The sequence below is a fragment of the Heliconius melpomene genome, chromosome 1, assembly GCF_056956725.1.
Source record: "Heliconius melpomene rosina isolate 202511_hmr_F chromosome 1, ASM5695672v1, whole genome shotgun sequence".
Taxonomy (NCBI): domain Eukaryota; kingdom Metazoa; phylum Arthropoda; class Insecta; order Lepidoptera; family Nymphalidae; genus Heliconius; species Heliconius melpomene.
In genome coordinates this window covers 6844140-6854977 of record NC_140389.1, presented here as the reverse complement: position 1 = coordinate 6854977, position 10838 = coordinate 6844140, and the positions used below count along the sequence as shown (strand labels likewise).

Below are 10838 nucleotides of genomic sequence, written 5' to 3'. Positions count from 1 at the left end.
TCTAATATTTTAATCTGGTTTAATATTAATATTTTTTTCTCATAATATCTTTCAAATACCTACAGACGGCGTACATTTACAATTTTTCTTATATACCCATCCAGCACAAACTCATCCATGGCGGAACATCTCAAAGTTGCGTCGGGTGAACTGTTAATAGCTTAACACGTAGTAATGAGTCGCTAATGAATTAACCAGAGCTCGCGCCTCCACCGCCGCCACCGCCGCACTGTAACCGCGAGATAAGCGTAAATCATTCTCATAATATCCGCTATGTAATAACATGTTTGGTGTTTTAAATTATTTGTGGATATTTCAATATTAAATAAATCATTTATTTAAATAGCATCGACGCCGGTAGCGGCACAAGGGTGTGACTGTAACGCGACGGTTGTGGGTTCGATTCTCACTCGAGTAAAGGAAATATTTATTTAAATTTATATTTTCATTTCTTCGATCTGGTGTCGAAGGAAAGCGAGGCGTTGACTTCCGCCACTCAGCACGCAATGCTTACAGATTTACTTCCTTTAGATTGGTGTTAAGTGAGGGTTGGAAGTATCAACCATCATAGTAGCAGTTTGTGTTACCTAACTCTTTTTCATAATTATAAAATATAATCCCATAAATAATATTTTCTCTCGTCAAATTTTCATTCATTGACTATTGAGATTTAGACTATTTATATTCATCATTGGAAGTGTTAATAACTATTGTAGGTTATAAGGTAATTTTAAAAATTACACTAGTTTTAAAAATTAATTAATCAAGCCCTTTGACGGCATATAAAAATGGAGTATGTAAATCCAGGCTTAATAGAAATAAGATACTTTTCTAATCATTGCCTCGGAACTCATTTAATGTATTAGTTTTAAATATAAAAAATGTAATTAAAACACAAAGTCACTGAAACCATTTTATTTACAAAATCATTTTAAAATCCATAAGAAATAACAAAACACATTTAAAATATAATATAACCTTTAAGTACATACTTTTAACATCTTATGGCAAAATATATAGATACTATTTGATTTAGATATATTATTTTATTCTGTATGTTTCCATATACAATAGACAATGGGAAAACGATAAATGCTGATAATTCTATTTTATTTATTTCAGCTTAAAACTGATTTACATATGAAGCAGGGTAGGCAGAGGGAACCTATTGATTAGACACTATTTCCCACGTCCTGCCCAAGTTTAACGCGGGATCAATACCGCCCTTTATCTTATTAACAGAGCGAAGAAATTAAAACATTAATTCCTCGAATGGAACTCAAACAAGAAACCGTCGCTTTCACAGTTAAAAGCGGTGGCGTACCGCCACTATATTTACCCAATGCCTAATAGTTTATGAAAATGTATTATAGATTATAATTCATATAATAAATATAATATATTTACAAAAGCACAGCACCAATTGTAAATTACTTTAAAAGCATTAAGTTATAAGCTCTTTATATTTTGTTCAAAGAAATAATGTCTACAGCTAAAATTGAACCTGCACTTACTGTGTTCATTTGTTAGAGATAATTGTTCTTATATACATACATATAAGTTTTTTGTAGTTTTTGAAGTAGGATAGGAATAAATTGTATTTTTTTTAATCGCTTTCTACAATATCTGCTATCCAATCTTACATTTCTTAACACTTATATATAACATATTTTGTAAGCTTTAAACAAGGTATATGAAATTATACTGTTTTCACTTTCACCAAACCCAGTGTTCAGTTTCTGTTTCCAACGCACCACCCAACTATTGAGACAATACATATTGAGTGGAAACTCAACGTCGTCATTGTGTCCTTAATAGAGCGATATTCTAATTGGAACACAATATTTATTTTATGGTATATTTATTATGGAATGTTACGTAAAAATATAGCAACAACCATAACTTACAAAAACAATAGTTATACTTCTTAAGCCAAAGTAACTTTTTGTTTTTGCATAATTTGGGATATTAGTTTCTCTTCTGGTGATAATGACTCTCCTCTAAATCTTTTATATCTGAAAAATAAATTATTTTAATTATAATTTATGTACTTATATCCCGCACATATGAGGGTGTGCAGAGAGAACCTGGGAACCTAGTGTTAAGATATTGCGCTCCATTTAGGCACTTCCATTCTCCACTTTTCACCAAATTCCGGTGGTATTGCGTGTTGTGTAGCGACACTCAATGCCACGCTTTGTCTCTGAGCCAGAACGAAGAGATGGATCCTTATAGGAAGAATAAATTATTTTCATTTCATCGCTCTGGTTACAAAACAAAGGGCAGCATCAAGTATCTTAGACTGTAAACATTAGCGTAGCCCCCCAGACTGTAAACGCGGCCGGTTGCGAAAAAAAATTTTTTTTTTCTTAGCTATGGTGTCGAGACGTTAATTTCCACCACCTCCAATACCTCCAAAAATTAACAGAAAATGTAGAACGAAGTGTCTTAAACTTAAAAACCTTCCATATTGATTTATATATTAAAAATTAAAGAACCTTAATTATTATAATCATATAACTAAAAAGCTATAATATATAGAAATAAATATTAACACAAAATCTCACATCATATTGTAGAATAACTTTTGTTCATTGGACAACGACGGTTTGGTCTCCTCTAGCGCACTGAGTATATCCTCCCTTTGTACCACCACCGACTCTAGGTTTTTATCTCCATTGCTTACCTAGAAAATAAAAAATATATAGGTTTTTGTATAAGTAGCAAGATTTGCCTTGCCTTGATTGTGGGTTTAACTCCCACATTAGCTAATGTTTTTTATAGCGTTTTGGTGCCCCATTTTTTTCGACCATATTGTAGACTTTGGTAAATAAACACTTCCTAAATATAAAAAAAGGATAAAATAGTACTACATTTCAAATAGTTAATTCTTATTTCGAATATAAATAAATATAATTTACCAATAATTTCTCCAATTTTCCTAATTGAGCTGTGACTAGCAATGACTTTAAATCGGCTGGTGAGAATCCCTCCGTCTTTTCCGCCAGTTCTTGAAGATCCACATCTGGAGACATGGAGACGTTCTGGCTAAGCGTGTTTAGTACATCGTGGCGACCTTTCTATGTAATATATAAAGATATATTTTAAGAAAATTATGTTATGTAAAAAATTTGTATTATATGTGAGTAATAATTTTAAATAACTTTTTTTTATTTTTTTTTTAATTATGACGTTCCAAAGTGAGCACAAATAAGTCTGCAATTAGCAATGTCACATTATATGGAGAACACAGAGAGACTGTCACTAATCACATCGAGGAGTAACTGCTATATAGCTGTTTACATGTTTGACAACTGTCAGTGTGAACTAAAATATAAGCAAAGAAAACTAACTTACACTAGCTACATAATGAAAACGTACCTGATCCGGCAAAGTACAGTAGATATGAACCTGCAGTCTGCCGGGCCTTAGCAATGCGGGGTCCACGAGGTCGGGGCGCGAGGTGGCCGCTATGACGGGGCCTAGGGCTCCGCCCTCCGCGCCATCGAGACGGGACAGTAGCTGGTTCACCACCCGGTCCGTCACACCGGTTGAATCGTGGCCGCGTCTATATAAATTATATATTTACTGCACACACAATCACACACAAAATAAAAATATTAATTCAAAAGTACGATATTGTAGTATAGTTTTATTTTCATTAACCTATATGTGACATGGGAAATGTGCTCATACTACTGAACCGCTAAAATAAATAAACTTACATTGGAGGTTAATTTGAAGATGTTATATTATTTAAATTTCAAGGACGGATCTTAAAGATCACAAGTTTAAGTTTTAATACGTTAGATATTTTTATTATACTTTTGCATACTACTTTATATTAAGATGTTAATTTTGTGTCATTTTGAAGTTGTGCGAGTAACACTTTCAACAATATTTAAATAAGTCATTCTATTTTTTTTAAGACAGTTAACCGACAATGATTTTCTATATTTTTGTAAAAAAATATAAATAATGTACTAAATGCGAAGCATAATTACTTACAATATGTAACTTACTTGGGCGCGAGGCTGTCGAACTCGTCGAAAAACAGTATGCACGGACGCTGCATATCAGCCCTAAAACAAATTAATTAAAAATATAAAAAAGCCAAGTGTATATAACATTTTAAGAATTAACATGAAGCCGTTGTTTGCATATGCTATATCAGTATTTATTTGCGACTTCGATCGCATGGTAATTATTTGTTTAGCATCATGCTAAAGCTATTAATATAATATTGCCTATAATTTGATTCATCACACACAAGAACAATTTTTCAATCAGGACCAGTAGTTATTGAGATTAAAGTGTTAAACCAAACAAATTCTTTAGTATTATGTATATATAGACTCATAACTATAATGTAATCGAATTTGAATATTTGTAAAAAAAATATGGCTGATCTATACACAAAGGTCTTTAAATTACACATACAATAAGTTTAAGTTATATATATCGCCATGATATCTTCAGATGTAGAAGTATCTAAAAGAACAAATATTTATATCCTATATATTACAAAAATAACTTACTTATCAAAAACATCCCTCACAGCCTTCTCACTCTGTCCTATATACTTCGACAGAAGCTCTGGTCCCTTTACTGTTATTAACTTCATGTTTGATAAGCGCGACAAGCACGAGCCTATGTGGGACTTGCCTGTACCTGGAGGACCGTAGAGGAGGATACCGGCTGATTGAGAGGGGAAGAGAGCCGGATACTGGCAAACATTAATACTAGGGTTATATTAAATAAAGAATAATAAATTAATACTACTACCCGCTTGCGGCTTCGCCCGCTTAAATTATATAATTATTTATTTACTAACATGAATCATTTTCAAAACAAACACAACACGCATTAAAATCAGCTAATCCGCTTCTAAAATTGGCGTGCACAAGCGCACAGACAAAAATACAGTTGGGCTAATGAAGTATTTCATTTCTTTGCTCTCTGGTAACAAATTGAGTGTCTTAATACGGTTCATCGGCCGTATTAGTTGATGCTGCTCATTTGAGTAAATAAGTAATTTAAATTTATTGCAATTACATCAGGCGTTTGACCTTACAAACATTATTATTAAAATGACAATAACAATGATTAAACGGGTCAAAGCGCAGCCCTGTGTTCCGCCATTCAACATGCAATGACTCAAGAATTCGGTGGAAAGTAGAGAACAGAAGTGTCTTAATGGGAACGGAGTGTCTTAACACCAGGTTCCAAGGCTCCCTCTGCATATCCTGCTATGTAAAGGATAGTGATGTGCTTAACACAAATTAAAAAAAATCGTTACCATGATAGGCCAGAATATAGCTTCAGTAATCTTCTGCTTCACATCATGCATACCACCGAATTCGCCCCATATGTCAAAACCGCGTGCTTTTTCCTCATCTTTAGCTAATTCTTCTATGAGACGAGGCTTTTCTGATTGATTTGTTTCTATGATATGAAATAGAAACAATATTTTAACTTGTAATTGAGGAGTACAAAAGCTAAAGTGCTTCAGTCCAAAAATATATTTTTTAACTGAGCATACTAAAGTAAGTATTTAAGTATTTATCTATTTTTATATAATGAATGTAATTTAAAATTATTTTGATTAATGTTACTTTAGTAACCTATTCCAACGCAAGGGCCAACATCTGATTCTGGTAGAAACTATTTATTACACCACAGTCGAAATTTGCAATTTACTGTTTCGATATTTTGTGATTCAAGCACCTTTACCAAAACCAACCAAAAAACGCGGTATTGAGTTCCGCTACACAACACGCGAAGTGGAGAACGATAGTGTATATTCTATACACTATATGATATGATAGGTACCTTTTGCCCTACCTCGCTATGTGCGGGAAACAGCGTGAAGGTAAGAAAAAATAACCTAGTGTTAAGATCTTATGTTCTCAAGCTTCAATTTTTAAATAATATAAATAATAACTTGTATTACTTACTTTTCTTTTTAACAGCTTTAAATATCTTCTTATTGAAATAATCAACAATTTCTCTAACGTTATGTCCAATCGTGTCCATAGCTAGGCGTGTGAGGTCATCGTCCTCTACTAGGAAGGATTCCCGGATTTTGTCATTTATTAAGTGTTTGAATAGTTCCACTCTTTCTCCCTTTAAGAATTAAAATTTATATAAATGAAAATGATGTCAAAATCATAAATCATCTCAAATTATAAGTAACTTTGAATTTTTTTTTTCACTCTTTACCCGGAACGTAGCAGAATAGACAAAAACAACCTGGGCACCTAGTATTAAGATACTACGATCGCCATTAAGACATTTCCATTTCCAACTTTCCGCCTAATTCTCATGACAATCTGTGTTGACTGGCAAGACTCAACGCCGCGTTTTGCCTAGTGATTACGAGGTACTGGTTCATGAACTAAATTAAAAGCATACTTTTTGTTAAGTGGATTAGCGGTTACTAAAATTTTGTTATCGAACCTTCCTTCAATATTATTTATATTATCAACAAAAACAATATATAAAACCGAGTGACAATTGGACACTAAGGGTTCCATATAAATTACATGATTATATGTCAATGGGAATGTCACTTATAAAAATTGACAAATTTAAGTTTGCGGGCAAAAAAACAAACATGTTTCGAATTTTTTCTTTGTTTGTATTGTTTTATTTCTTGTTAAATATAGGTCCTCGGGAAATATCCTATAGGTTTTAATTACGCATAGATGCATAAACGCTGTAAACGTAGACATTTAATATTATTTTAGCTTGATATTTGACTGACATACATAAATTCACAGTTAAGAAAAATATTATTAGTTGGAATGGACCTAAATAATAATACTTGAATTTCTACAGAAACCTAGCTTATTTACCTGTTTCAACTCAGGTACACTAAAATGCGCGGTAAACAGTGGCCTTCCATTAAACTGTCGTAACACCGGGTGGAGGGTTTTCATACTTAATGACGTCATCACTACACATACGCCTGCACACGTTTGAAGCATTTGCTTTATAACCACTGCTAGCCTGGAAATATGGATTAATACTTATTATTTTTTAGCTTCACGCTCTATCCTGCATAAAGCAGGCAGAGGGAACCTAGAGTTAAGATACTCCAGAGAGAGATGAGATCCTGCTCAAATTTTGCGATATTACGTCACTCAACAGTGACGGTACTCAATCCCACGTTTTTGTCTCTTTACCAGGGCAAGACAATGAAAATACCTCATTCGAGTGAAAATAAAACCCACAACCACTGCATTTACAGTCAGACAAGGTGCCGCTGCGCCCAAAATAATGTTATTATAATTTAATTCCTACTTTTTCTATACCTTTATGCTGTCAGTTTAACAATTATATAACATTTTAATCAAGTGATCTTTAGCAACTAAATAGATATATAGAGAAACATCTAACTATCTCTCTTTTATTATTATTTTTTTAAAATTTATTTTGTTGTAGCATCTCGCATCTGTTATACCCGAGATGCTATAGGCGTAGAATCCAGTGTTAAGACACTCCATTTTTCACTTTTCGTTATACACCAGATGTTACACAAAAACAAAACACTAAACAGCTAAGCTTAAGTAACCTAAATTGTATACAAACCTTTGATAATAAGCAATATCTTGAGGTGATGCACCCTCAGTATCAGGTGGAACTAATGCATCCACATCATCACATATCAACACCGAAGGGCTGTGCTCTTGACACATAAGGATTGCTCTGCCGATGACTTCAGTTATATCTTTACGACCCTTTAATGATCTACAGTGGAGTATGTGAGACCATAGTGTCAGTTCCTTTTGTATTGTGTGACATAATGATGATTTTCCTGTGCCACTTTGACCTGAAAAAGTTTGGGCTCATAGAAAACTGTACAGGTAGTTTTTAAATTTAAAAATGTTTTATATATATATATGTCGAAGTCATATTGGTAAAATTTCATAAAATAATTATGTATTTCATTAATGATCAAGAGCTTTGTGAAATATAATTTATTTAGTAGGCAAAAAGGCGCAAAAGGAAAGGCGATATTTTACACTAAAATTTAAAGCATATTGCAAGAGTGGTTTTGTTTTACTAGTGTCCTCATAGTACTTTTCACCTATAGACAATCATATAAACCTTTTAAAAAACATCAGTATAGAGGAAAATCTGAATGTTGTAATCTGTCAAAGTTGTTCCCATGTTTTTTAAAGACATCTCTAAAGACATGACAAAGACATCCCTAAAATGTAACTTACTAAATAATTATTTAAAATATTATTTTTTCCTTTTACTTTTTTACTGTTAAAGAATAATTTAAGAAATTAAAAATGTTCAATTAAAAAACACATAAAAATATAAAATAGATCTTTATGAGCTTACAAATCATTATAAAAATTATACTTACCAGTAATAAGCACATTACTCTTAATTTCAGACATACCCTTGAAACTGGCTTCTCTTTGAACTTCAAAATGTATATGAGACAATACTTTTTCGACTAAACTTTGCATACATTTAAGCATTCTACAATAGTTTTTATAATCATATTCTAGCTTAGAAGTCACTACTTTAGGCATTTCTAAATCAGACTCACTAAAGCATTTCGCTGCAACTGAACAATTTCTAAATGATTCAGAATTTAGTATTGTATATTTCAAAGTATCAGGTTTAAGCTTAAATCTTAAGAAACCACTACTTATGTGTGCATTTTGTTTGACCAATCCATCATTTATTAGAAACTTTTTACCTGAGTGTGTACTCTCGATGACACATTTCTTAAATTTTTCTATTACATTAATTTCTGCTTGTATTTTTTCAGAATAGGTAAAAACATCAATATGTTCTGGTTGATCTACTTTATCACCTAATATATTAAATATTATCTTCATACCATTCTCAATATTAATTATCACATTTAATGACTTAGATATTAAGACTGTTGGTATGTTCTTATTGTATACTTCTCTACAGAGACTTCTATAAACTACATTATCAATAGGCACAATTTCCACACATAAACCATCAATTTGATTAATAATTTCATCATTTTCCTCAGCATTTTCCTTTATAACAGAAGGTATTTTGTTCATAGTGCCCAATATTATAACAAGATTCTTTAACTTAGCATCTATTAAATCCTCATGAATGAACACTGTATATGGATGTATTAAATTTTTTTTACCATCACTATCAATCGGCAAAGCTCTTAAAACTAATCTTTGTTGTATATTGAGATAAGGCCGAAGCATTCCATTATTTATGATGCCAATATTATTAAATTTACTTTCTGTTTCTTTGGGTGCATATACATGAGTATGAAGGCCTCCTCTATAAGTGTTGAAAGCATCAACTTTAACAATAATTCTGCTGTGATTAACTAACAAGCCTGTTTGTTTAGGTGTAAAAACAATGGGTAATGAAGTTGAAATCCAAACAATTGCCTTTTGATTGGCAACAACTAGCCTCAGTTGATCTAATATTCTAAGCTGTAATATTTCAGCATTGTGTTCCTATAATATAAATATAATGATAAAATATGAATATTGTATTGCAATCAAAAAACTGTTAAATATATAACACAAAATAAGGATATTCTCAGGCAGTGGACCTGCATTATACTTTCAACTAGGTGGTTGTTGATTCAATTCCAACTCAGGGGATGATTACTTTATCAAAAAAGACTATTGAGATCTCATCACTCATCACAGAATATCTCAAAAGATAGAACTGTCTTGACACTGGATTCTCTTTGCTTACTCTTAATTATACTCTTATAAAAAATTTTATTAGTTTCATACCAATATTTCTTGGTCATCGGGACTATCAGTGTCAATATACAACTCGTCTAATATCTTCACATCTCCATAAGGGGCCACAAATACCTCTGATCCTTCTTCAAAGTCTAATAACTTACTGTAAGTAGGGTTACAAGCTATGTAACCTTCTTGAATACTATTGTTAAAAACAACCCAAAGAAGCAGTTGTTTCTCTTTAGACAAAACTTGAATGCATAGAGACTAAAAAAAATATGTTGCTATAATCATTTTCTCATTTTCATTACAAGTAGTTGGTTTTAAAGTAAGTAAGCTGGTAAACCCATAAGAATATTGTTTTCCCAAGTTATGTTTTCTTATTTAATATAATAATACTTTTATTTTAAACATACCTGTTCATTGTTTGAACTATACTTTGGACTGACATAAGCAAAACACGACCTTTCATGTGTAAAAGACACTTTCAGTCTTACACCACCAAACATTTTGTAAATAATGATAATTCAATATTTTAATCCATATACTTTTAATAAAAAAATGTTTTAAAACATTTATAATTGGAGGAAATTAATATACAAAAATTTAATCAGAAAATAACATTGATAAAAATATGATAATGCAGTTGTTGTTGTTCCGATAATGTAAGACGTAAGTTTTGATTAGTTTTGATTTTTGACAGTGACATTTGCATATGTTACAAGAAACGTTTCATTTGATCCTGAAGTTATATTTATTTATTTACTTTTTAATGTTATATTTATTTATTTATTTTTCTCTAATTTTTATGTGTTATAAGACACATAAAAAACTAAAATAATTATGCAACTAAAATCATTATGCAACTCAAAAAAATATAACAAATCAATATTTCATTTTTAGTTTAAAAAGAATCATCGTTGATAGTTTAGCAAGTACGTTAGTTTTTACTTATAACAATAGTTATATACATTAAAATCCTTTAACATAAAGAGAACTGTTAATAATTTTATTTTTTCAATATAGCTGAATTTTATACTATAAAATATTACAAATTTTATACGTTATTTTCACCAAAACAGGTATTATTATTACTTTATTGTATATAGTGAT

General features: G+C 31.4%; 1 protein-coding gene across 2 annotated transcripts; it reads right to left on the bottom strand.

Moving 5' to 3' along the window:
• Positions 1-887: 887 nt before the first annotated feature.
• Pex1 (peroxisomal biogenesis factor 1) lies at positions 888-10381 on the bottom strand. Of its 2 annotated transcripts, XM_085185788.1 has the most exons (13): positions 10142-10381; positions 9774-9992; positions 8381-9485; positions 7594-7834; positions 6858-7011; positions 5958-6126; positions 5300-5445; positions 4539-4726; positions 4023-4082; positions 3382-3568; positions 2922-3080; positions 2568-2686; positions 888-2015 (listed from the first exon to the last, which is right to left on the bottom strand). In XM_085185788.1, exons 1-13 carry the CDS (start codon positions 10232-10234, stop codon positions 1928-1930), a joined length of 2928 nt encoding a protein of 975 aa, XP_085041914.1. In that variant the 5' UTR covers positions 10235-10381; the 3' UTR covers positions 888-1927. The 2 variants fall into 2 exon arrangements, with proteins under 2 accessions (XP_085041914.1, XP_085041923.1); XM_085185797.1 differs by lacking the exons at positions 888-2015; positions 2568-2686; positions 2922-3080 and having other exon boundaries at positions 3429-3568; positions 4009-4082.
• Positions 10382-10838: the final 457 nt, after the last annotated feature.

Bases quoted from the DNA above. Each gene is read 5' to 3' on its own strand.
- Pex1 (XM_085185788.1), bottom strand. From the start codon at position 10,234: ATGTTTGGTGGTGTAAGACTGAAAGTGTCTTTTACACATGAAAGGTCG. The intron at 7,835-8,380 runs GTAAGTATAATT...AAACTTTTTCAG, and splicing joins GAGTAATGTGCTTATTACTG to GTCAAAGTGGCACAGGAAAA. The intron at 5,446-5,957 runs GTAAGTAATACA...TTCATATCATAG, and splicing joins TAAAGCTGTTAAAAAGAAAA to AAACAAATCAATCAGAAAAG.